The sequence below is a fragment of the Periplaneta americana genome, chromosome 13 (genome assembly GCF_040183065.1).
Source record: "Periplaneta americana isolate PAMFEO1 chromosome 13, P.americana_PAMFEO1_priV1, whole genome shotgun sequence".
NCBI classification, from domain to species: Eukaryota; Metazoa; Arthropoda; class Insecta; order Blattodea; family Blattidae; genus Periplaneta; species Periplaneta americana.
The window spans coordinates 35,048,403-35,075,542 of record NC_091129.1 but is presented as its reverse complement, the minus strand read 5'-3'; the positions used below and the strand labels follow the sequence as shown (position 1 = coordinate 35,075,542).

Here is a 27,140-nt window from a genome sequence, read left to right as displayed (position 1 = left end):
AATATGGGTATTTAAACACATTTTTGATAATGGAGGCCGTTCATTTCGATACAGGTGCATATTATAGCACCATAGACTATTGCATCTAATTCCAATTACCGGTTTCGTCCTTCGCACTAATAACTCATGTTGAAATAATTCTATAAAAGAATACATTACGTACTGTAAATTCAATTTTCAGTTCTGCCCGATCCGAAAAGATAAAATTACTCCGACATGCTATCTACTGTCCGTCCAAGTGGTTATGTCGCAGGTTCTTATAAAGGGGGGAAACCACGTGAAAGTTAATTAATTAACGAGGACCTTTTATTTAAGCTATTTGAAACAGTTGTATAATATTAAGTAGATGTCCAATTCCTAACAGAAATTAATGTTTTCAGAAAAGAACCCCGCCACTAGCCTTTACAGTGGGGCGAATAGAAGCAGGTGGGGGAAATCGGGGTGCGACGTAGGCAAACGCACGACAGTACCTCTGCGAAAATATGATTCAATATTGAAAGTTTTCGTCACTGGAAAACACGAACATATTTCTGGAACGTACTATACTCACTAACTCAATATTGCTTCCTATATAAGGCCTTGGTTCTGTGTGGAGGACAGTTGGACCTTCATTAGTAGAAGGGGTGGGAGTGAAGTATATTAAAAAGCTCACGCACATTAAAAACTGAAGTAGAATAAAATGATGTCTCTGTATAATCCGATGCTGCAATATTCTTCAGGTGTGTTGAGTTTTGTTGTGCAAACTAGGCTTTTTGCATAATCCTATACAAAAAATTCCAAAGGATTTAAATCCGATGATCTAGGTATTGGTCCTCCTCTACCTATCCACCATTCACCATATCGTCTGATTCACTCTTAAAAGAATGTGGGATGAGGAGAGTGTGGCATACATACGAAGGATTATCGTATCCAGGCGCTCGGTTCACTGGCGGCTCTAATAGAAAAACAACGGCATTACCTCGTGTGTGTATGTATGTATGTATATATACAGTATATATATACATATATACACATATACATATTTAAGGAAACTGGAGGTAAACTCTAAGATTGTTTCATAAATTAGAATAACTTACGAACCTTATACGAGCAAAAATAGTGGTTGATAACAAAATAATAGAACAAGTGACAGATTTTGTATATTTAGGAAGTCATATTTCTTTGTACAATTATCAAAAAGACATAAATAAAAATATATTTAAATATAATCAATTAAATGATACCTTGAGAAGGAACTTTGGAAAACAAATGCGAAAAGAGGTCCAAATCCGATTTCACAGCATAATATCAAAACCAGCTCTGTTATATGGCAGTGAATGTTGGACACTGCGGCAAAAGGAAATAATTAGAATCAACGCATCACAAATGAGATTTCTACGATCACTGACAGGGGTTACCTTGCGGGACCGCATTAGGAGCGAAGACATAAGAAATCAGTGTGAAGTTGAGGAGATGACCGCAGACGTCCAACATTATCAACGTAAATGGAGAAACCACCTTCTTAGGATGCCTGAAAATCGTTTACCAAAGAGACTTTTGTATTACCATCCACGAGGACGAAGAAATTTAGGTAGACCTCACCGAAGTTGGACGGACCAATTCCATTTGTAGTTCACAGACGGGAAACAACCCAAAACTGTGTATTGGCAGAAGAAGAAGAAGAAGAACAAGAACAAGAAGAGATTACATATCTTAAGTACTTAATACATAATAATTTTCTTCATAAAGAGTACAAAATTGAAGTTTTTTTTTTTTCTCACAGTAAAGGAATCCTGAAATCCTGAGCAAGGTGTAAATCGACTGGATAGAAAATAAGTTAAAAATACACAACTATAAGAAAAGAGTTACAAGGTCAAACAAGAGACAACTGGGGGAAGATTAAAAGGAAAGCAGAAAAAAGATTAGAGAGAAATAAAGAAGGAAAGAAGGATGTGAAGAAAGGAGAATGAAAGGAAAAATGCATCAGCATAGTTAATAAAATCTATTATTTCACAATTATATTTTTTGAAACAAATTTACTTCTAAATATTGCGTAACAATATACCTAATATGACCAGAAATGAACAAGACAATTCTGTTTATACATACACCAAAAGATATCGAGACAGATAAGCAGATATTATGAATCTCAAAAATCATCTTTTTGAAGTCGTATTCTTTTTAAAACATGTATGTACACCAGTAATTCGAAAAAAGTATCAATATTTCCTCTGCACAATTTATTTTGAACCCGAAGAAACAAAAGACTATGAAAAGTATTTAAAAATTACATAATCCTACAGCCAGCACAGGGGATGTTACTGGAAAAATACAAAGCTGAATTATGTTGGTTTTAAAGTTTCATGCAGCACCAGGGACCTGTAGGCACATGTACTAGAGAGGGGACGCCACTACGTGGTGGACAAATTTTAACATAGAGGTTCATGAATATTGAAAAGGATTGGCATCACCCTCGTTGTACGTGATGAATTCTATTCTTCTTTATGAAGGTTATGGAGAAGAAACATTCGTGCTATTCTATTAAAACTTGCAACGCAGAATGTCACGCACGCACACCACATATATACATTTTATCAAAATTCAACATGCGGATGGTTATTTATTCACTAGTGTATACAATTATTCATTCATTACTTACTTACTTACTTACTTACTTACCTACTGGCTTTTAAGGAACCCGGAGGTTCATTGCTGCCCTCACATAAGCCCGCCATTGGTACCTATCCTGAGCAAGATTAATCCAGTCTCTATCATCATATCCCACCTCCCTCATATCCATTTTATTATTATCTTCCCATCTATGTCTCAGCCTTCCCAAAGGTCTTTTCCCCTCTGGCCTCCCAACTAACACTGTATATTTATTCATTCATTAGTGTACATAATGCAATAATATTGATTAGAAATATGAACTAAAAGTAGAAGACTGGTGTAAGAGCCCAGAGCTTCAAATAAATTTCTGGATTTTTCTTTGAGATAACTCTGCCATATTTGTTCTGAAATAATTGTAAATTTGAAGTCGGACTAAAATAATACTTTTGTATAATTCTATTATTCGATCTACATTAAAGTATGCTGCGGTGACCTGGAGTCGAGCTGCAAATATATTCTGTTACTATAAACAATTCAAAATAAATTTCTGTAGTTCTAATGGTTATATTAAGAACTTCATAATAAATTAATAATTATCTTACTTACGAGAATTATACCAGAATGCTTAAACATTTCCATTTTATTACTTTGTAAATTAGACGAAATTGTCAATTTCTAACTGTGTTTATAAAATTATTTACAATTAGTTTGTCTATGTTAGTTTATTTTATTATATGACATTATATACACCAAAGCTTAGTACAAAATTTCGAAATTTATTTTTCATACCAAGGGTAAATACTAAATCAAGCAAAAAATTCTCCAGTTTTCTAAATGTTGCAATTATACAATACATTACATCCTCATATGAATGTTGTTACTTTCATTATGCATTTTTCTAAATATGGAATAATTTGTTATCATATTTTGCAGAATATATTTAATAGTGAATTTCGAGCTACTTTCACACCTCAGTTTTAATGTATTTTTTCCTTTCTCTCTTTTCTATTTCGTGTCTGTTTTTAATAAGGATAGGTTTTCTTTTTCTTGTTTATGTTTTATAAATTATGTAAATTTTAAGTCCTGAACATTGTAATTGGTCTTTGCCTGTTATGTTCATAAACAAATATAATTAATAAATGAAAAGAGAAGCTTACAGCTAAAGACGTATGAAAAAATTACTGAAAGAGCAATCTACTAATGCGTGCATCGATATAGGAGACGATGATAATGCAAAGAAAACGTTTATCTCAAGTATGTGATCGTGTAGTTGACATATCTTTGTGTGGCACGGTGTCTATTTGAATTATTGTGTTGATTGGATAGTGAGACATATTGTACTATTCGCATGACATTGATATATTTCTAATTACACATCTAATCTCTACTATAAGTTGTATATAATATCCTGTTATAGTGCAAGGGTACAAAAATAAAGCAATGCCGTAAAAAGAATGGCACAGAAAACCGACGTATTCTTATAAGATCTGCTCCATATTCCTCTCTTCGCATACAGTATGTGAAAAAGATGGTGGTTCTGGCGGCAGAGATGATGATGATGGTGGTGATGATGATGATGATGATGATGATGCGATGGAGAAAGTGGTGGATTAATTTTTTGTTCAAACATCTTTACAATGTTAATTTTATACGAGTGCTAGGGAATAACTAACTTTAAAAATAACCTGATAGTTTCGGTTTCAGACGCGGTTTACCAGTGCATGTTATGTCTTTTCTGCATTATTTACAAATCCCTAGTTTGAGATAAAACAGAAACTGTACAATTATCGGATCACGTACAAATAGAGGGCGAAGTTTGAATGAACAGCACACAACTTGGGCATTTCACTGCACTTGACTGTACTGTTACAAACAAGGGTTTGTTTCCCCACATTGCATCCGGTTGTCAACCGGTACGGAGACCTAAACCGAGGGTGAGGCTATTATAAAAAAAATATACATTGGTTTGTTGAAGGGGGTTCCATGGTGGGGGAGAATCCGATGGACCAGAAACGAGAGAGATATGCACAAACATGGTGGATGTTTGAATACAGCTGACAATGTTCCAATTACGTATGTATAAGCATTGCATGTTGCAATACTGCAAGTGGAATTCATCCTCAAATAAATGCTACGAAATCCATTAACATATAAATGAGAAGTATCGCACGAAACAGATGTGAACGCCATCAAAGCGCGTAAATTGTAAAGCGACGATGGGAAGATAATGTGTTACTGAGGCCAACCTTGAAAACACTGGACTTTGTATTAGAAAGTCTTAATTCTGTCATTTCATCAGCTTTGTTTGACATAGGAAAAGAGACAGGCTAACAAACTGTAAAGTTTCTGCATATAAACAATGTCTCTGAGAACGACTGGGACAAGTAAACAAACTACTATATATGGGACATTTTCTTAGAGTAGGCCTACTTCGATTTCCCTCATAAATTCTATTACACAATCGCTCTCTTCTTGTAAAACAATTGTATGTAAAATTACAGTGTAATAATAATAATAATAATAATAATAATAATAATAATGATAAACTTTATTTTTACTTTGGTGAACATTTAACCTCTTAGTGCCGACCAGAGTGCTGCATTGGAGTTAAATCGCTCGCTTGAAATCGGTCGAGTGTCGCACCCTCGAGTGAAATAAGATCGGTCGTGATACACTCGTAATAAATAGAAGCACAGTACATGGTCATCTCACCATCATGTCTTATCTTGTATGGAAGGCGACAGATAAGATACACATATGTTTTGCTCACACGGTAAAAATAAGGCTTTATTTTCTGCGTTTATGACAAACGTTAATGGAACAGTCAATGGAACGTACCAAAACAGTAACATGAAGTTATAAATAAAATAGTATCAAAAACTTCGATATACAGTTATTATTGATAATTATTAATTATTAAATGTTTGATTTACTATATATATATATATATATATATATATAATATGTTAGGTCCATACATAGTGTTCCCCCTATATACTGCGACAATGTAGAAACGTTTTACAAAATATTATTGATATAGCAGTAGCTTAGATTAATAACAATATTATTACAGAGATAACGTCACAGAAAATACAATAAAACGAATAATCATGCTGCACAACTGTTACAGAAGCAAAGATTGATTCACTAATTATTAGAGATTATTATTATTATTATTATTATTATTATTATTATTATCATTACTAGAAAACTTGATACGGTTCTTGCAATATTGTGATTGTGTTCTTCGTTTATAATAATTACATTTACATCCAATAACATCCATCAGATGTGGCAAAAACAAAATCACTCCTGTGTGGAGAAAAAAAAAAAACATTTACCTACAACATTTATATTACATTTTAAAGCAAGTGTTATAGTTGTACTATGGAAAGTTTAGTTAAACACTGCCATTTTTGAAATGATAAACATCTATGATGTTACTACACAGTTCATCACTGTAACAAGAACGAATGTCTAACGCTCGGCTTACACCGTTCGAGGATTTATCGCTCGCGACAATTTTACCCATCATGCATGTGCGCTACCTATTATGCTATGAACCACTTGGCGCTCGAGCGAAAACGTCCGATGTAGACCTCTGGTGCCGACTCTCCTTTCGTAGTATTATGTGAAAAATTTGAAGTAAATGTACACAAATACGCCGCTCCACTGAACCATATCACGATTAGATCGTGACCGTCACTTCTGTCATAGATTGTCAGTCAAAGGGCTAAAGAAAATATACTGTACGTTGAAGGTGCTATGAAGAAGAAATTGAGATCAACGATGGCTATTCCATTATTCAAGAAAAGGGACTAGAAACACCAGTAAAATGACATAGCTACAGTGGAAGCTCTTAAGTTTGACAGAAAACAAGTTCGACATTCTACACTTTGACTGCTTATGTAGGAGAATTAGACACGCCCCTCTACGGGCACTAAGAAATGAGTTTGCCATTTGAATGGGAATTGGTTCTGTGTCTTGTAGTGAAATTTTTGTTAAAGGAAAACAGAATATTTTACTGATTAGGACATCCATATTTAATCTCTGATTTTAAATTATTGAACTCTTCTTTTTCTATTTGAGAATTTTGCCTTTTGTGAGACGGAACTGTCGAAACCCACTGTGGTAATAGAAGAGCATACTCAAGTCTCGGGGCGGGCAGGAAATGCAACTACGGTACTGTATTCGTTGACGGATAACCAATACGAATTTGTATTCATTTCACCTGTCACACTCATTATCCTTATTGGACTGAACTTTTAATTCTGTTTTGTAGAACTTAGGAGAGTCCACTGTACATGCTACAAAATCTACATTTTTTTTTTATAGGGAACCGTCCCAGATCTTGGGACTTGAATTTAATGAAAATGCATGTTTAAGCTAATTTTCGTTCGTTAAGAAACGTGGTGATAGTCGTTCGTTTCGTTTTTCGTCGTTTACGAAATATATAGACTTGTAAATCGATGCTACTCACGACGATTTTTGCGGGCACTCGGATCCTCATAGTTCCACGACACCGTATCACAGCTCTCGCATTAATGCTCCTGTCAATTTTTTTTCTCTTAATTCATATTAATACAGTAGTAGTTCAATCCATGGCATCCTTCATCATTTGTACACCGTCCAAATCTATATGTATGCAGCTAAAAGTCTGGGAAGACATCTGTACAGCTGTCAACAGAAAAAGTGGCCGCTGTCCTGAAACAAAGTTCCCTTCGGGTATCTTCGCCACAATTCGGAGACAGGCGATGTTACATGTTGTTGGACCACGTTGCCTGATATCTACAGTTATAATTGAAGTATTCTGTGTGTTATTGATAGCATAATGCTAGCGTTCAGGCCTTTTATTCATGAGGTCCTGCGTTCGGCTACAACCACGTGCTTTTTATGTTCTTTTTTGTTCTGTTTTTGAGAGAGACAAACTATACATAATGGCTCCTTTCTCTTTTACGATTATTTTAGTAATTAACATCAGGTTCATTAATATATTATGCCATGACTTTATCATTATGATATTGTGGCTGCAATTGGAAAGAAAGATGATTTTATTCTCAATAAAAATATCTTTCGTGGCATAAACAAAACAAATTTACTGGCGTCGGCCTTATAACATTCAAACAATTAAGCGTTCAAAAAACAAAACAAAAAGCCACAATTCAATATTTAGTCTATCTTCCTCTTATCTCGATCATCTTGCAGTCGAGTGGGCATGGAATTGACTAGTCTTTGCAAATAGCGACTGTTTTTAGACAGGATATTCCAGGCATTCTGAACATACATACATAAGTGTTCTGTCATGGGCAGGTCTTTCATTGCAAACCCAGCAATCTCCAATCTTTCCTATTTTCTGCCTTCCTCTTAGTCTCCACATATGATCCACATATCCTAATGTCGTCTATTATTCTTTTCAATCAGAGACCCAACCAATTACTTTTTATCTTTCTAATCAGTTTCAGCATCATTCTTTCTTCACTCACTTTTTCAAACACAATTTTATTTCTTATTCTATCTGTCCACTTCACACGCACCGTTCTTCTCCACATCCACATTGCAAATGCTTCAATTCGTTTCTCTTCATTTCGTCGTAATGTCCATGTTCCTTCCCCATACAATGCCACACTCCACACAAAGCACTTCACTAGTCTCTTCCTTAGTTCTTTTTCCAGAGGTCCGCAGAAAATCCTTCTTCTTCTATTAAAAGCTTCCTTTGTTCATGTTTGCAGTTTTTCTTGGGAAGGATAGGCCTAAATGCGGTAACATTCTGTTGCTTTCCGCACACCACTATCTTTTTCGCCTCTTATTAAATTCCAGGGGGCCCAAGCGTGGAGATGAGGAGAGTGGATTTGACTAATTGGGCCCTCCGGACTTCACCGAAAGTCACGGCAAGGGTTAAATATTAATTCTATCAGGATGTTTGACCCTATCAGAGATCGGGAAATCTCAATTAGCCTTTGCCCCCCGCATCCTGGACTAGCTTCTACGAATCATCAGAAAATCTTAGAGTGTGATTGGGCCAATTTTTCCGAAAATGTTTCCACACTTTTGCCCTCGTAGCTCAGCGGACGAACGTCGGAATTTAGATGTCAACGTCTCAGGTTCAATTCCTCGTTACTCCTTTTCATTTTATTGTGATTCAAGATAGTATAATGTAATAATACAAAAAGAAAAACTAATAGCAGTATTATGCAACTGGATTTTTCCAAACCTGATATTAAATTTATGTTATTTATATCGCTAAAGAACGACTACAATATAAATAACTTGAATATTATTTATACAGTATCACTAAAGAACGATAACACAATATAAATGATAAATATCGGTTTGTTTAATTAATATAATATATTACATAATACGTATTTAATTATCTAAATAAAATAACCTATTTTACAAAGAAAGATGTTTATTTGTGTTATAATAATTACTTACATAAAATACAGATTATTTATATTGCGAAAGAACAATAACAATATAAATAACTTGAATATTATTTTATAATGCTAATGAAGGAAAACAATATAAATGATAACTTGAATATTATTTATATCGCTAAAGAACGATAACAATATAAAAAACGTGAATATTATTCATATCGGAATTTCACAGATTTATTACAGATGTATTTAAGAAATTGTAGAAGAATAGTAATTAGTAACAGTATCCTATTTATTCTTCTTGGAGCCAAATCTGTAACTTTTAAAAGTGTGGTTACTATGTTGAAGTGTATGTGTTGCAACGGATGCTTGATTTGTTATGTATGTGAGTCAGTTATGGAATGCTTGATGTCGTCGCAATGTCGTAATTATAGTTTTATTGTGTTTGTGTGACTATTGTGTATTAATTTATGATGTATGGTACGGAATTCTTGCATATTTGTGTTATAGAAGTGTTACGTATGTGTGTTGTTAATATTTTTGTGTTTCAAATTGATACCTGATATTTGTTTTGCAATCGCAATGCCTAATTTACGGATTCTTTATGTTTTGTTTACATCGCGTAAGCTAATTTAATTTTCTTTTCCATTTCTCTTTATGCTTATTTTTTGTGTATAAAACTATAGCCCTAACATACATATGTAAAATAGGGCTAACCCCCATTGGAGATACTGTAACTACAATAATAATAATTATTATTCATATCGTTATAAAACTATAACAGAATACAAATGATGACTTGAATTTTATTCATATCTCTAAAGAACGATAACAAAATATAAATAACCTGATATCCATCAAGAACGATAACTGGATATAAATGATAATTTGAATATCATTTACATCGCTAAAGAACGATTAGAAAATAAAATGAAAACTTGAAGAAGGCCCGAACCCAGAACCTTTGAATCATTAAACAAGCACTCTACCGCTGGTCTGCGAGGAGCAGATATGGAACACTTTCATAGTTCCGGAACTACTTGTACAAGCACATGCATCGTGTAACATCGCCGCGACCCGAAGTGGACTTTGAAAATATTCGCTGTTCACGAGTGCGGCCACTTTTTTTTTGACAGCTGTACATACTATGCTTTCAAGAACTGAAAGGGGAATTTGGATCTAAAGTAAAATAACGTGTAGACAAAGAAAAGCCATTTAATGTCGTGGTCGATGCAAGTAGTTCCGAAAAGCTGACAAAAAATTACTTGAGAAAATGGTTAAGAGACGCATTTCTCCAGGATGTTAAGAAAATACACTACTACTTCTGGATTCCTGTAGTGATCAGATATATGACACTATATTTTACTGATGAAGAAGTAAACAATATTTTGCATGGTAGAACAATTAAAACACAAATTATTATCCCTCAAAAAACTACAATATTTGTGGAAACCTTGGATTTGTGTATTTTTAGGCAATATAGAATTGTAATTCGAAGTCTAGAAGAGTATTTCAGACAAAATTATCTGTGAAAACATTTCAGACACATTGCACTATAAAGGCTTCATAATGACATGACACTCTGTTGTGTAATACCAGTTTCATTCACCTGTTCTCAAAGACATGCCAATTTATACGCGTGGCAGAGGTGTGGATATGTGATGGAGAAATTTAATGTGACAAATTTTGATAACGTTCTTGCAACAATGTTGCATGTTGGAAACAGTGTTACAGAAGAGTACTGTTTGTACTGTTCAATGGTGCTTTGTCCCGACGAATTCATTTCCAATTCACATTATCATATTGTCCTCTGATCGAAGTTCTGGCCGATATGCACCGTACATCTATTATCGGGCAGTACATCTCACTTGATGATATGTGTCAGAGGAAGAACAATAATTAATTATTGTTTGTATGTATCTGAAGTCTGACTAGTGTCATATGTAGCTAGTCGGCGATGTATGCAATGGAGAAGGAAAGAAACTGGCCACCCTACCCTATTATCTCCTGGCCTAGTTGCCTCATAAGTGGTGCCTTCTTGGTATCACTTTTGAGGTTCAGACCTGTCTTCGGACAGTTGACTAAACAACAACAACTATCACATTCAAGGTGAGTCACAAACTTAATATACATATTTTAAATTCAAATTTAATTTCTATTTTAACAAGAATACTGTATTAATGTGAGTTAAGAGAAAAACAAAATAGACTAGACACAACTCTTCAAGTAATTTCCAAAAAATCTGCTCACGTCACTGCAAAAGCACAGTGAACAAAATCTATGTTATAGTACATCTTCTGTTATTTATACTATATATCATATACATATTTTGTCGCTGGTAAAATTTAGTGGTACATTTAAAAAGAATATCACGAACTCAGCCAAGTTTGCCCTACTATCTGGCCTCAACTCTCTTTCCACCCCAAAGCGAGTACCTAATAAGCACCAGGGCCTAAAGCCCCAAGCCAACAGCATCAGAAACCCGCACTATCTCCAAGGCTTCACTCCAGATTGATTTCAACCAGTGAAGATGATAGATGAAATGAGGGAGAGGTGGAGAGTTTTGTTGAAATGAAAGGGAAGAGAGGAAGTACCCGAGAAAAAAATCCTCTGCAATACTTGCTTTTCGCAATGCATATTCCATCACGAACTAATCAGGAGTCGAAACCTGGCCGCATATATTGAAGATCAGTGCGCTAACGCCGAGCCACAGACGCGGCCGGCTATATTTATGCCCGCTATTAATGCCACGACGATGATAATGTTCGAGTAGTGCGCAATACAAACAGAAAGAAAGGAGAGGGAAGGGAAATTGCTCTGAATTATATACCGTGTTTACGCGAATCTAATGCGCCATCGAATCTAATGCGCACCCCAAATCTGAAACTTAAAAAAAAAAAAAAAAAAAAAAAAAAAAAAAAAAAAAAAAAAAAAAAAAAAAAAATGTTTAGAATGTAATGCGCATCAATGGCAGGATATACGATATTTATTTAAATTTATATTTGATACAATGGATCTGTACGTAAACTATCAGAACACAGAATTTATACAATTGGAGTATTGTTACATGAAATACGGTAAGTAAACATTTAACTCACCACTATTCACTAATGCTTTCATCACCGGAATCCTCGGAGATGTGTACGTCAGTAGATTCATTTCCTCTTTCCTCGTCATTCTCGTCGTTCCAGAGCACGTCATCTTCGTTGCCATCCAAAGCATTTTAAATGCAGCATTTCTTGAATGCTTTTACAGTCATTCAAACGCTATACGCAATAATAAATACCGGTAAATTAATAACTGTAACGAAGTCGATAACCGTAGCAATGCGCTATGAAGTAACAAACAATAAAATATTTTAATGAAGTTACAGGCGAACTACGTATGGAACCGATCTGCACTCGAATCTAATGCGCACTCCAATTTTGAATACTACATTTGGACAAAAGGGTGCGCGTTAGATTCGCGTAAATACGGTATATGAGACAAGAAGATAATGTTCATGTCAGAGCTTACAGAGAGCCTACACTGTTTCCGCCTTCCTCGCGAAACAGAGCGCCCCTCTCTCGATTTCAGAACACCATTTATCATTTTAGTCACTTCATAAGGACATTTTTATCCTACACTGTTGTCTTTGTTTACGGTATTTCTGTGCTCACTTCCTCTAACAAAAATCAGAGTGAAACCGAAAAAGTAAGACCATAAGAAATATACGAGTGCGATTTTGCAGAATTAACCTACTAATTTACAAGTCCGCTATTAAAAATGACCTGGAATATTTAAAATCTTTTGTCAAGTGAAGAAATTGTTTGATGTCAGTACCACACTAAATTAAACAGTGAACAAAATTTCGCTTTGTCACTACACGAAAATTTTTCCATCTGCAGTCACAACAACACAAGGAACGTGCTACCACAAGTGTTCATCTTTTAATTTTGTAGTTGAATTCAATATATAGACTACGGTTGTGCGTTTCGTTTGTTTCTGCATCCATTTATGCAGAAGTTCCCTCGCAGTGGTACAACGAATTTGCTTCACTATTTACTTACACATTTTGAATGACGGTGTTTGTGACTCAATCCTTCTATTCAGTTACGAAATATATTTAAAATGTTTAATCATATGACTTATCATTCCTATTGCAAATTAACATTTCCTACAGTCTAGTATATACAGTCACGAAGCTTGAGTTGTTGAGGTTGCTGGGAACAATAGACTGTGCAGGTACTATTTCGCATTGTCTGTAATGAGGCGATAGTAGCGATCCTAGTGGTTAGCAACTATCTATGGATGCATATTTATTACATATTGAGCTTCGTGACTGTGTATGCTAGACTGTGATGTTACTAAAACAAACTATATGAGCGGACTACTTCACGCATCCATCGCACATAATATATACATTTGGGAATCACCTGGCCAACACGCATCTGCAAAATACGAAACAACTACATAGAGAAGAAGTTTTAACTTACATCAGAACATAATTGTATTAAGTATATGTAGCCACTGGCGTGGCTCAGTCGGTTAAAGCGCTTGTTTCCCGCTCTGAAGTTGCGCTCGGGCGCGGGTTCGATTCCCGCTTGGGCTGATTACATGGTTGGATTTTTCTGAGGTTTTCCCCAACCATAAGGTGAATGCCAGGTAATCTATGGCGAATCCTCGGCTTTATCTCGCCAAATACCATCTCGCTATCATCAATTTCATCGACGCTAAATAACCTAGTAGTTGATACAGCATCGTTAAATAAACAACTAAAAAAATTAAGTATATGTATACACAAACACACGTCGTCATAACATCTCAAATATTCATTTACAGTCAACAACAAGGTCAATTTTCCATATGAAATTTAAATGTTAACATATAAGTATGACGATATTTTATATCTTATCAATTTTAAATGTTAACAGTGTTAACCAACACATATAACAAACATTCAGTTCTATGTATACATATACCAAGTCACGTACAATTTTAGAAATTAGCAAATCAAATGCAAATTAATTGAAATCAACATATTCCCTATAAATATATTAAACTATTACTGCATATAACTCACGACTTCACCTTTTAATGTTACACAATAAACAAATCATTATTTTATTACAAATGAATACGTACTACATTGTACCTATGATAGATATCGTTAAACAATTATGTACCCATTTTGAATCTTTCGTACACACTTGAATATAAATAATTGATTAAATGGCCATCTTACTTGTGTTAGTTATGTAAGCATGTGCGGCTTACAGCTGTTTCGGTGCTATTCGACACTATCCTCAGAGCCTACTAGATCTCGGCGCTATCTCGACTTCGCTGCCTGTTGTGTGGGTGCGTTCGTGTGATGAAGAGTTGTGTTAAATAGTGTGTGTGTTCTGAAATTCGCAACACACAGATCAATTTCAGAACACACACACTATTTGACACAACTCTTCATCACACGATCGCACCCACACAACAGGCAGCGAAGTTGAGATAGCGCCGAGGCACAGAAGGCTCTGAGGATGGTGTCGAATAGCACCGAAACAGCTGTAAGCCGCACATGCTTACATAATTAACATAAGTAAAATCACCATTTAATCATTTAATTATGTATCTGATGATCCCGTAAGGCGAAAACGTTTATATTTTTCTTTTAGTAACATGTTGTAGCAAATGTTAATTTGCAATAAGAATGATAAGTCATATGATTGAAAATTTTAAATATACCCTATTTCATAATTTTGTAATTGACTTATCTGAAAACCAAAAATGAATTGTAAAATCCTTCTATTCAGGCGAACCTGGTTCGATGCCCGAACTGGTCGTGATGGAATTTGCAGAGTGTTTTTCTGCGGAATAGTAACATCTTGTCCCACTTTCATTCCACGAGCATTCTCCCTTCTACTCACTTCATCTATCATCTGCAGCAGTTAAAAATAAAAAGTTGACTGACACTGAGACACTAGGGTTAAAAGGTTTGATGCTTCGGCCCTGGGGTTTGTGAGGTAATCTTTTGAGGATGGGATCTGGCTCTGTCAGGACTGAGGTAGGTGGCCCACTTGCCAGCGTCGAGTTCATAAATGTCACTCGATTACCTGTCGGGAAGGACCAGTCCTGACATACATTGGGCTCTAATCGGCCTATGATTTAAGGACATGTACTGTATCCATCCTGGGTCTGGTACTCGAAAAACTAGCCAGCCATAAGTGTTGTGTGATGTGAAAGTATTCAGAAATACAGGTATTCTGTAATATATGTGTAGCTATTCTACTTTTCGCATACAGGTTTTAACTAGAGGTGTAACAAAAGAGATTCATTTGGCCATGCTTAAAAATTCTGATACAGTAGCGCTTCAATTATCCAAACACTAAATATCCGAATCGCCAATTTAATTTTTTTTTATTAAACAAAAACCTAATGTATGTATTTATTTACACTGCAAGTGGGCAAGCACCCGGTGGCAGTGGTATATACAATATTAACAATACACAATAAAATGATAACCAATACACAATAAAATTTACAATACACAATACGAAACAAATGAAACGCACAACCGTAGTCTATATATTGAATTCAACTACAAAATTAAAAGATGAACACTTGTGGTAGTACGTTCCTTGTGTTGTTGTGACTGCAGATGGAAAAATTTTCGTGTAGTGGCAAAGCGAAATTTTGTTCACTGTTTAATTTAGTGTGGTACTGACATCGATTTCCTAAAAACTTTCAAACTAGGCCTATATGATCAGATAACCCTTAAATTGGCAAACTTCATTTCTCGCACTAGTTTATTAAACTGTAGACTGTAAAGAAAACAACTATCGCTATTTCCATATGTTATATGTTGTGCAATATTAGAGTATTCAATCAATGATAGTAAATATAATGTACTCGCCATTAGACAAATAAATATTAGAGTATTGTGAAATTTTAATTTTCCTACCAATTTTTTTCAATTGTTCTATTAAGTTTATAGCATACAGTATAGCCTATTAACCTGTTTTATCCTATGGAATACATTGCCAATTTAAGGGTTAACCTTTCATTAATGTGTGTTGGCGTAAGTCAGTGATGTCAAAGCAAGCGCATTTTTCTGACCTTGACGTCGTGCGCGGGCAGCAAGCGCTAAGCATGGAAAGAGGAAGGATTGTGTATATGAATAAGCAACCTGTTGGATTAAAACAACAGTGGTGCACAAACTTCAAACGGAACGTAAAAATTTTATGTCGTTATTTTTATATGGTTTCTTTCTGTTTAATATTATTTATATTATCTGTAAAACAAAAGTATTAACACTGATTTCTTAATATTGCACCTGTGTTTTAAATCTTAATAACATAATAGAGAGTTAAGAAGGAATATTCACTTAAATTCCATAGTAGTATAAAATTATACTGTATTAAGTGGATGAAACACATCATTCATAAAGAAAGTGATATTCCAAAGAAAGAGATTGAGTATGACATGATAAGTTGGAATTTATATTGATGGTATCTTCAGCCTTACAAAAGTAATCAATAAACTAATCAAAACAAAATATATAAAAACTAAATATAAACACTTACATAGAGATAACAAATTTTACAGGAGAAAAAGTTCGGCTCCAAAGGGCTGGACTCGGAGGAGCACCCAAAACGCTCATTGCATTTCCGCGTTGAATAGCAATACTTAAACGTTGACGCAAATAAGTAGTGCAACGACGATCACCAGTAATGGAGATCAAAATTCGGCCGATTTGAGATACAAAAACTTTAGCATCATGAGTCCAAGGACCGAAGGTCTCCACAGCAAATGGGACAAAGATATAATTGTCTAAAAGATGACCATATTTATTGACTTTTTTTCACGGCTAATTCAGCAGCAGATGCTGCGCGTCTGTAGGTATTCGGCAAGTGAGATAGAGCTAGAGTGTCAAAACAATATTACAGTACAAAGCAAAGTTACCTAGGTACTGTATCTGTTTTAAGTGTAACTAATATTACATAACAAAACTCTCATGGCATTATGCTTTTAAGGTGATATTTGTGAGCAACTTCCTATCATCAGAATATTAAATTATTTTCTCGAAATCTGCTGAAGCTATAGAGCTGACATTTTTACAACACATAGGCACGTATCTTTTGCTTATGATGTAACAGTAGTTGCTTTGTTAATTCATTTCCTTACAAACAATTTCCATGCGAATATTTTCAAATTTTTCAATACACTATCTTCAGTAATACGTATATACGGTTTATTAGATTTACGAAAACATTCTGTAAGGCTACTAAATAAATAGGCCTATACCTGAAAATTTCACTTTTTTATACGTAAAGTTGAGAAAATATTTATTTTGAATAAAAAAATCAAACTTGTGAAAAATGAGCATTAACATTAAAATTTACATTCTTATAATGAACTTATACTTATCAGGAAAATCTAAAAGTTAACATGGATACAGTTTTAATAAGTTCCCTTCCCTTTATCTATTGAATCAGAGCTAGCCATCCCTGAATATACCTCGACCAAGCGGCATATACCAGCTCTTTCGTCTGTCTCTTTCATTTCCTCTGTAAAGCGCTCAGGCTCTCCTGGGCTCTAAAGCGCGCGCTTGCTCCTGTGGGCATCAATTGACATGCCTGGCGTAAGTGATAGACGCTTATTTCTTGATCAGATTTATTTGTTATATCTACAAGAAAGAAGAACGTTCAGATTACAATAATTTTATAGAAAGAACTGTCCTCAATGCAGGGTGTAACATCTATTCTAAAATTAATATAAATAAAGCGTAAAAAAAAATTATCAGAAGCACTACTTCTGGAAACCCATAGCGGACTTCGCTCATAAAGATTCACCATAGATAATATTTTTACAATGAAAGAAGTCATAAAAACAATACGAGTGGAGTAAATATTGGAAAACCGTATAGGTCTTTTCGGCAAGAAAAAAAAAATATTTTATCGAGAAAATATAAATTTGTCATGGCGAATTATGGAACGAAAAAGTTTCCTCAGACACTTGGTTAATGTAATTAAATAACCTCTGTATAAATACGACCTGTACTATTTAAATTGGAAAAGAAAATATTAATAAAAATAAACACAAAAAGAGGCGTTGAACAGAGATGCGACTTATCTTCTTCGCTATTCAATATTTATGTAGCTGATATAGTATGGAAATGAAATGACTAAATTGAATGGGTATTAAAGGGCAAGGAATACTATCTGAACTTACTCTTACCGGTATAGAGCATGTAATTTTAACTTCTGACGAAGAGGATAAACTATAGCGTGCACTATTTCATTTAAATAAATAAATAAGTAAATAAATAAATAAATAAATAAGTACAGAAACAAACAAACAAACAAACAAATAAATAATTAAATAAATAAACAAATGGATAAATGCATAAACGGATAAATGATTAAATGAATAAACAAATAAATATATATAAGTAAATAAATAAATAAATATAGCCTATACTGTCTGTGGCTGAAGTGCTAGCGCTGATTTTCCATCCAGGCGGTCCCGGTTCCATCTCCGGAGAGGTCGTGATGGAATTGTGTTGGGCAAATCAGACGTTGCAGAGGATTTTCTCCTGGCACTTTCGTTTCCCTCTATCACTCCACCAAGACTCTCCACCTCAGTTAATACATCATCCGTAATAGTAAAAATAGGCTAGGGCCAAGTGTTGGGGTAGTACAGGTTTCTGATGCTGATATAGAAAGGGCTTAAGATCCCGGGCCTCTGGGGCTTATCAGGCTACTCTTCCGCAAAATGGGACATGGCTCTATTAGAAACTGAGGCAGGACAGCCCGCGAATGCTATCCGGGCCACCTGTCGGACTTGAACAGTAATCGTAAATATAGAGCGCACAAAGGGCTAAACCATGCCTAAGTGTACGGACGGGTCACGGGTCCAGCCCTCGCGAAGCCAAGACAAGCCAAAAACCTATCTAAATATCCTATAAAACGAAAGTACTACTTACGGCATTCAATAGCAAATATCTCTTTAGAAATACAATTTTATTCGACAAAAATATTTTATATAAAGTTTAGAATTTTAACTTTTTAGAATCTCAAATATCATTTCGCAGAGAAAAAACATACAAAAGTAAAGCTAAACGATTACCAATCATTGTGTGAAACATTCCAAAGAAATGTAAGAAGTAGAACTAGGAGGAATACGTAACTTAGGGGAAAGTTGGGTAGTATCGGACATCGGGTAATATCGGACAGTGAGTTTCTTTCATCTACCACAAAATGATAGTACCTGAATGACATGGTTACGTTTCTGTGATGTCTCATACAGAAACGTAACCATCCTGTACTACCATCCTGTGGTAGATGAAGAAACGCACTGTCCGATATTACCCGATGTCCGATATTACCCAACTCTCCCCTATATTTTATAATATGATGGCTGTACGAAAATTACCTTATGGGAAAGATTCAATAAACGAGACCTACGGAGAAAAGATGCGGACGAAATGCTTTCCTAAGTGCCGTAAGGGATTGTAAATTGCTGAATAAAATTAAAAATATTGAAATGAGAAATGACCTCAAGGTGAAGTGTTTTAGCCATATATCAACTAACTCAATACAGAGATTATTGGATAAACCACTTGTAGAGAATGCAAGAGAGCCGGGATCCCAAAACAAGCACTAAAACAGTTCCGGGCGCTATTACAGTAGTTCGATTGAGTCATTGCTGACCACTCCTTAACACCCCACTCCACCTTTCCCGGCTGAGACAGTTGTGTTTTGTTGCAGTACTAGCGGACAGGAAGGTCAGTGATGGATTGTACCAAGCTTTTACAAAATTTCGGCTTTCGCTTGGTCACCTAAAATCCACCACGGATGCACAAAGCCTTACTATGCGTTTGTTTATCATGTAGTGTAAGCGAAAAGGACTTGGGCGGAAGTTTCTGCGTCCTTTTAACTTCATCTCTTATGCCCAAGACTGCACTAAAACTGAAGCCACTAAAACTGCTGAGACAGAGGACGACATAGAAGGAGATAGCAAGGAAATGTGACCTAGTAGTCTGAAATTTGAAATGAGGATCACGATGTTGTACCACAGTTTTGTATATACAGTTACGAAGCTCAATACTTAATAAATATGCAAACATAGATAGTTGCTGACCACCAGGATCGCTACTATCGCCTCAGCATAGACCCTTTTCCGAGCAGACGATAATGTAGGTTCGGGTTTTCTATTTCAGTGTATGGAGCTCAGTGAAATATTATATTATAACTTTATTGCGTATCATTGCTAAGTTTTATTTAGTGTAATGTGTCCATAAGTTCCGTTTACTTCTTATTGCATAATTTGTTGCAGAAATAATTACAAAACTGTGTTATTTTAATGTGAAGAGAATTTTACATGTTAAATAATGTATTCGCATCAACATTTTAAGTTTAGAATGGAAGCTATTTTGAGGTTTAATAAAGAAGAATTTATATTGCAATTTTAATTTATCACATCTACCTTCCTTAATTGTAGATAGAAAATTTACCATACCACTCCTATGAAATTAGCGTACGTACGATTGTGTTACTTCGTCTCTTAGGAAGTAGATAAATACAATAATTCAGTCCGTACTCGATTGTAGTATTAAAATACAGAGAAATTGAATGTGCGGCGTATCATACATGACATTATGCTTAATTATAATGTATAATTGCGAATATAAGAAATATAAATAATAACCTATCATTTCCATATGAGATAACATAGGCCTACATATGTAATGGCAGGGCATTGGAGACTTTGTAAATCTAGTTGCTCTAGTAATAGCGCTGTGAGGTTACCATATTTCAATATAGTCAAGTGTTAGGCCAATAAGGCAGCACTCATAAAGCGGTGGGACTAGCGCTGAGGTAGTCCTGCGATTTCGGAAGTGAAAATCGTTGAATTTATAAGAGATTTTTTGTGGAGGTGCAGGTGATCGTATAAGCAAGACATAATAAAAGCCAAAACTAACAAAACCTAACCTGTCACAGTTCCGTATATGCAAGGAGTATGAGTACAAAGGAACTACCTCTGCGCTAGTTTAGCCTACTAACGTAGTACATTAATCAGACTTCAGATTGGAGTACCGTAAGAAACGAATAAATACAACTGAAATAGAGACAAATTCCATTTACAAGTTATCACACGTAACTTCATATTAATTATAATTTATAAATGCGAATATTGAAGTATTGGTACAGTAAACATAACCTATAATTTCAACATATCAAAATATCCGTGCGGTGCAACTGAAAATTAATGAATCGTGCATAAATGAATGCACAAGAATTTCGCAATATTTAATCCAAATAAAGTCAGGTATTACACATACGAACAACATAATTTTCACACCAAAAATAATATTACACCATAACTCGCTAGTGAAGTGTCTCATAATCATTGTTTTTAAATGTATTAATGCAATTACACTACATTTTAGAGAAATATATGATACTCTTTATGCATTGCAACTAATTTATATGGTTGAAACGCCACCCTCCGTGATCGGGTTAATCGAGTCACATGGTCTGCCTATATTAAATCACGATGGCAGTGACACAGTCTATTGTTCCTAGTACTCAGAGCGCTCCAAGTGGCTAGCAACTATCGCGAGAAATGCAAACAATCATCCCAAGCTTCGCAAGTGTATATACTAAACTGTGGTTATACTTTGTTCCTAATCTTATGCGTGGTGGTTGTCATCTCTGAAATGGAAATTGTTTGACTGAGTACAACGAAACACGACACAGAATCAATCTGTCAAGTAGGAAGTTCCCCCGTCATGATATTGCTTTGCACTCATGTAGTATTTATTAGAAACATGATATTGACGAAGCTGGGAAGTTTGATGACTGCGCTACGCTCCAAGCCCTCGGTAATAGCCAGCGTTACCAAGGGATCGATACCTACTGCCCTCGCAGCTTTGTTTGGTATTCGCAGAGTTCAGAGCAATTTGAGAAGCTTGCAGTTTTCAGTCAATATGGATTCATAAAACAAACATAAAAAAGCATTAATCTACGCTTAGAGTGCTGTGCAGTCGAATTGCCCACGATCTCGTAAACTAAAAATGCTCATAGCTTGATTGATTATCCATGTCAGGATTTTGAACTGATTTAAGAATACCCCATGCTTCGGCACAATTTGTTTATAATTTTTGTTTTGTCAATCTTTCAGCCAAAGAAAATTTTGATCTAATTCCATAATATTTGCACTTGTTCCTAACGTAATACTAGCACAGGCATGGATAGTAAGTTCCCGCACGGGCACTGTATACACCACACCTTCATTTCTCCCTCCACAAATATACTACCTGTCTGCATGTACATACAGTAAGCAGGAGTTGAACTCGATAGCATAGCGTTATACTCAGTGGTGTGTAAAGTGGTGGAATATGACTGAAAATTGTAGGTTTCCTTTAATTTCCAAGAAACATGGGAGCAAGATTATTTTGTTATTATGATCAATGATCAACGGTTCAGTTGACATTTATATAAAACATAATATCAGACGGTATTTCGATCTTGAACTTAAGAAGGAATTTGGCGAAGATAAACTCATAGACAATATTCTAAAATAGGATTGTTAAAAATGGTTTATATAAATAAAATAGTTGTTACTTTCGTTAAAGCAATGTGTTGTTTTAATTTAATTTGTTGTGCAAGTTGAATCAGTGAGAAACTTTTAAAGAATCTACAAAAACAATTTGTTAATTTAAAAGCCAGCCCACTACTAGTTGAAAATGCATTCCGATCAATTTATTGCATCCAGAAAACACAGAGGCGAGTAATAGAAAACAATATCCTTTTACAAATGTCAGTTAAAACCGGCAGTGATTTCTATGAATTATTGTCTAATGACAAGTCTCCTACCTTAGTAATTACTAGACTTCGTTGAATTGCCACACGCAGCATGCAATCAGATTGCCGATGTACGGTAGTATAGAGGAAGTGAGCGACCGCCCGGTCTCGTAATATAAGCAGTTCATGTTAAGAGTTGTGACCGGTCCAAATAGATAGAGCAGCTACAGCTAATATATACCTAAGTAAGCATTTGTTTTTGCATTACTGTGGTTGGAATAGTCAAAGCTTAACATTTGTTCAGTGCAGACAAGAATTCAATCAAACATACTACAATGAGAGTGTTGCTGTTCCAAATAATTGCCCCTGGAATACCCTTACCCCGCAGCCAGTCTTGACCCGTTGGGGAACGTGGTTGGATGCTGTTAATTATTATGCAGAACATTACGGCAAAATAATGGAGGTAATTGATGAATTGGATAGCACAGACAGTTCCGCTGTTGCAGCTGTAAAATTACTGCCTTCTGAACAGCTATTGGAAGATATTCTGTTCATTGATTCTAATTTTAAAATCGTCTCCAAAAGCATCATCCTGTTAGAATCGTCTAAAGTACAACTCTCAGAAGCCCTTAACATAGTGGATAAAGTATCACAAACCGTTATCCAAAATAACAATTCATTAATTTCAGAAAAAGTGAAATGTAAGTTGAGAAACGTAATTTCTAAAAATTCTGCCTATTCACAACTTCGTATTATAAATTATGTACTATCAGGTCACGACAAGACATCTGAAGTTGGTGTATTAAAAAGTAGTGACCTTCCGTTCTTCAAATATGTACGTATTACATCGTGTGATGTTGAACGTACATTTTCCCATTTAAGTGACCATCGGAGGAGGTTATTTTGCAGTCGCTCAAAATGTACGTAACTCTTCACTGTAATGCATATATTCAAGGATGATGTATCTTACATTAAATTTTAAGAGTTAATATATCTCACTATAAAATAATTGTGTATTTACATGTTTAGACATTTCCTACTTCAATGATCATTCATTATATTTCTTGAATGCAGGATACATGTTTTATTATAACCGCAGTATACAGCTCAGTGTTTACATTAGAGGCATGCTCCATCCTTTGCACGCCCCCTTTTCATACAGTCTATACCGCGTGCGCAGTAAACCTTGCGATTGTCGTGGCATTTCCTCGAAGTCTAGTAATTACGGAGCTAAGATGTTGGCAATCTTTGAATTCAGGTATCCCTACGGCAATTTTTCTAAAATGAACCCGATGAAAAATATTGAGCGTACACTTCTAACAGCCTATTATCTCATATTGCCGATCCCAGCGTTTCTGGCGTGTGTCCTTGAGTATAATGCACAGTCTGCGAGCATCTGTTGATAGTGTAGCTGAGAATGGTACTATCTCCTATACACCTCACGTCAGCAATTTTCCAATCACAGTTGTCAGTCTTGCTGCCCAGACTGCGGCAAAAGCAAGATACTCGCACTTAACTTTCCTGCGGTGTGTCCTTGAGTACAGTGTCCAGTCAGTGAGTTTCTGATGTCACTGCAGCTGAGAACGGTACCTCCTCCCAAATACACGTCACATCAACAATCTGCCAATCACAATTGTCAGCATTTAGAATAGAATATGCTTCCACATGGAAGGAAGAATATACCGCGTAAATGGATTTTTCAAAAGGACAATGATCGAAAACACACTTCCAGCCATTTAAGTGAAAATTCTTTGCAGATAAAAATATCAAACTTTTGGATGGGTCAAGCCAGAGTCCGGATCTTAATCTTATTGAACATCTCTGATATAAATTGGACGTGTTGGTCATGGTAGTTACACAAATAAGGATCAGGTCTTTGCTGACTTATTGGAAGAATGGTCACAACTCCCACACGAGCGACTGCAAAATCTTGTGGATTCAATGCCGAACAGATGTGCTGCTGTGTTCAAAGCTCGGGTGTATGCAACGAAATAGGCTATTGTTTTTTTCTCTGAGTCCAGAATATTTTTCTTTTATTATTACGTACTTGGACTAACAAATTACTTTTGTCCCAGAAAAATTTTCAATTTTTTTTATACAAGGTAACTCTGTTTAAACTAAATGTATTGTCTTACTAAATGGATTAGAAACATATACTTTACAGTTATCCACTGGCATTTTTTTTATTCAATACCTACCTTTGTGTAATTGTGATATATGCTTTCTACAAAATAGTTTTGAGCGCTACTGTAACATTCGTTTGCTTTAAGATGTGTTACAAAATGATAGACGCGCAGTTTCTATAAAATAAAATAATGTTTCCCTGTCACAATAAGCCTTTAATTAACTCATTTTAATGAAATGCAGTCGTACTCACCTAGACTGTACCGCCAGAGGTCTTTGAGGGGGAGGTTGCCGTTGCGACCCCCGAGCAGATAGACGTGGCCCCCCAGGAGGGTGGCGCTGTGCTTGGAGCGGGACGAGGGGGCAGGTCCGTCCGGGGTTGGCGTCACGGCGCTCCACATCCCCCGGCACCCTCGCCTCACCACCTGCAGCAGAAACATATTCAGTATCACAGCACATGTGTCACTTAATGTTACTTACACTTCTGGCTAGGGTTGGGACATCGCAAACAGGCGTTCATTTTAAAACAGGGACACAAAATGGGAGTCATTGTGATAATTTCCGAGTGTAAAATATTTTAGCATGTAGTCATGTCAGAGTTGTATTATTCGCCTGACATAATTAGGAACATTAAATCCAGACGTTTGAGATGGGCAGGGCATGTAGCAGGTATGGGCGAATGTAGAAATGCATATAAAGTGTTAGTTGGGAGGCCGGAGGGAAAAAGACATTCGGGGAGGCCGAGACGTAGATGGGAAGATAATATTAAAATGAATTTGAGGGAGGTGGGATATGATGATACAGACTGGATTAATCTTGCTCATGATAGGGACCAATGGCAGGCTTATGTGAGGCCGGTAATGAACCTCCGGGTTCCTTAAAAGCCAGTAGAACTATTCACTCTTTCACTTTACTCTTCAATATTTTTCAAAACTCTAACCCTAGCTACTTATCTTCTCGTTTTCAACATTTGTCCTCATATCACGAAATAGATACTCGCTCACAACACCATATCACACTCTCCATTCTTAAACACAGAACATCCTTCTACTCTTCAGCTTTCACCGTCTCTGCAACTCATCTCTGGAACTCTCTACCACAACATGTCAGAGACTGTCGGACATTGTCTAGTTTAAAAAATAGATTAAAATTGCACTTTTTCAATTCAAATTCCTTTCAGATATAGGCCCTTTTTTCTGCGATAGTTTTGTAAAAATATAGACTATATATTTCTTTTCCTTCCTTTCCCCTTTTTGTTCTCTTTATCAGCTGATGAATTTATTACATAGCCTTTTATTGTGAATTTTATTTAATTTTCTTTTTTTTTCTTTTTTATTATTATTTTATTACATTCTATTTTTTTTTATTCTTCCTTACGTTTTCCATATTAACCATTTGTACTAAATAAGTTGCTTTTGCTATATTCCAATGTATTTTACTTTCTTTTTTTATTATGGTATTATTTTCATGTTGTTTAGTGTTGATTTTATTATGCTATTATTATTTTTTTTTGTAATATGTTAGTATTCTGTCCTTTAACTTTTGTTAAATTTTAACTGCTTGTATACTTTGTGACCTGGTAAAGTATAAGAGAAGGCCCTATGGCCTTAACTCTGCGAGTGTAAATAAAGAATTATTATTATTATTATTATTATTATTATTATTATTATTATAAGTAAGTCATGTCAGAGTTATAAATACAATATTAAATATTAGAGAGGAAGTTGATAGGCATAATATGGAACGGGGTTGTAAAATGGGACACGGCTGTTTTTCTGAAATTATTGGCATTATCTGTTACAGACAGTGGTATATTTCCTCCTCGGGTAGTCTTTGTCTGCAATGGTATGCAGTATGTCCTTCGAGTGAGAGTTGTGCATGAGAGGGGTCATTTTCATTACGCTAGTCTTAAAAGATTTTGCAGAGTGTGCTTTTCTCGACTGTTACGCAGTAACAAATTAAGGTAGAGGTTTCATCTTTATGCGTAAAAAAAGCAAGAGGTATATTTGAATATCCCAGCTTCATGGAAATCAAATGCCATTGTAAATTAAATTTATCCAAGGTTTTATGTTATGTTATGAGTGGTGGTATTATGGGACAAAGTTGTTCTACATTACAACATTAATATTCCTGTGAGAAAAACAGATCTTCAGGACAAAACTAAACTTAGAACCTTCTAATTTGTGTGTATGGTACTGATAAACGTGCATGAAAGGTGCTGAGGACAAAACTAGGGCATTTACCTATGGAAAACGGAGAACTTCATATT

General features: G+C 35.4%; 1 protein-coding gene across 1 annotated transcript in view; it reads right to left on the bottom strand.

Annotated features, from left to right (window-relative positions):
• Nucleotides 1-25,290, bottom strand: part of LOC138711793 (uncharacterized) — a 554,979-nt gene extending 529,689 nt beyond the window's left edge. The window contains exon 1 of the mRNA XM_069843022.1: nucleotides 25,125-25,290. Within this exon, the coding sequence (XP_069699123.1) occupies nucleotides 25,125-25,272 (148 nt within the window). The 5' untranslated portion in view covers nucleotides 25,273-25,290. The remainder of the gene's footprint in view (nucleotides 1-25,124) is intronic.
• Between the last annotated feature and the right edge of the window lie 1,850 nt (nucleotides 25,291-27,140).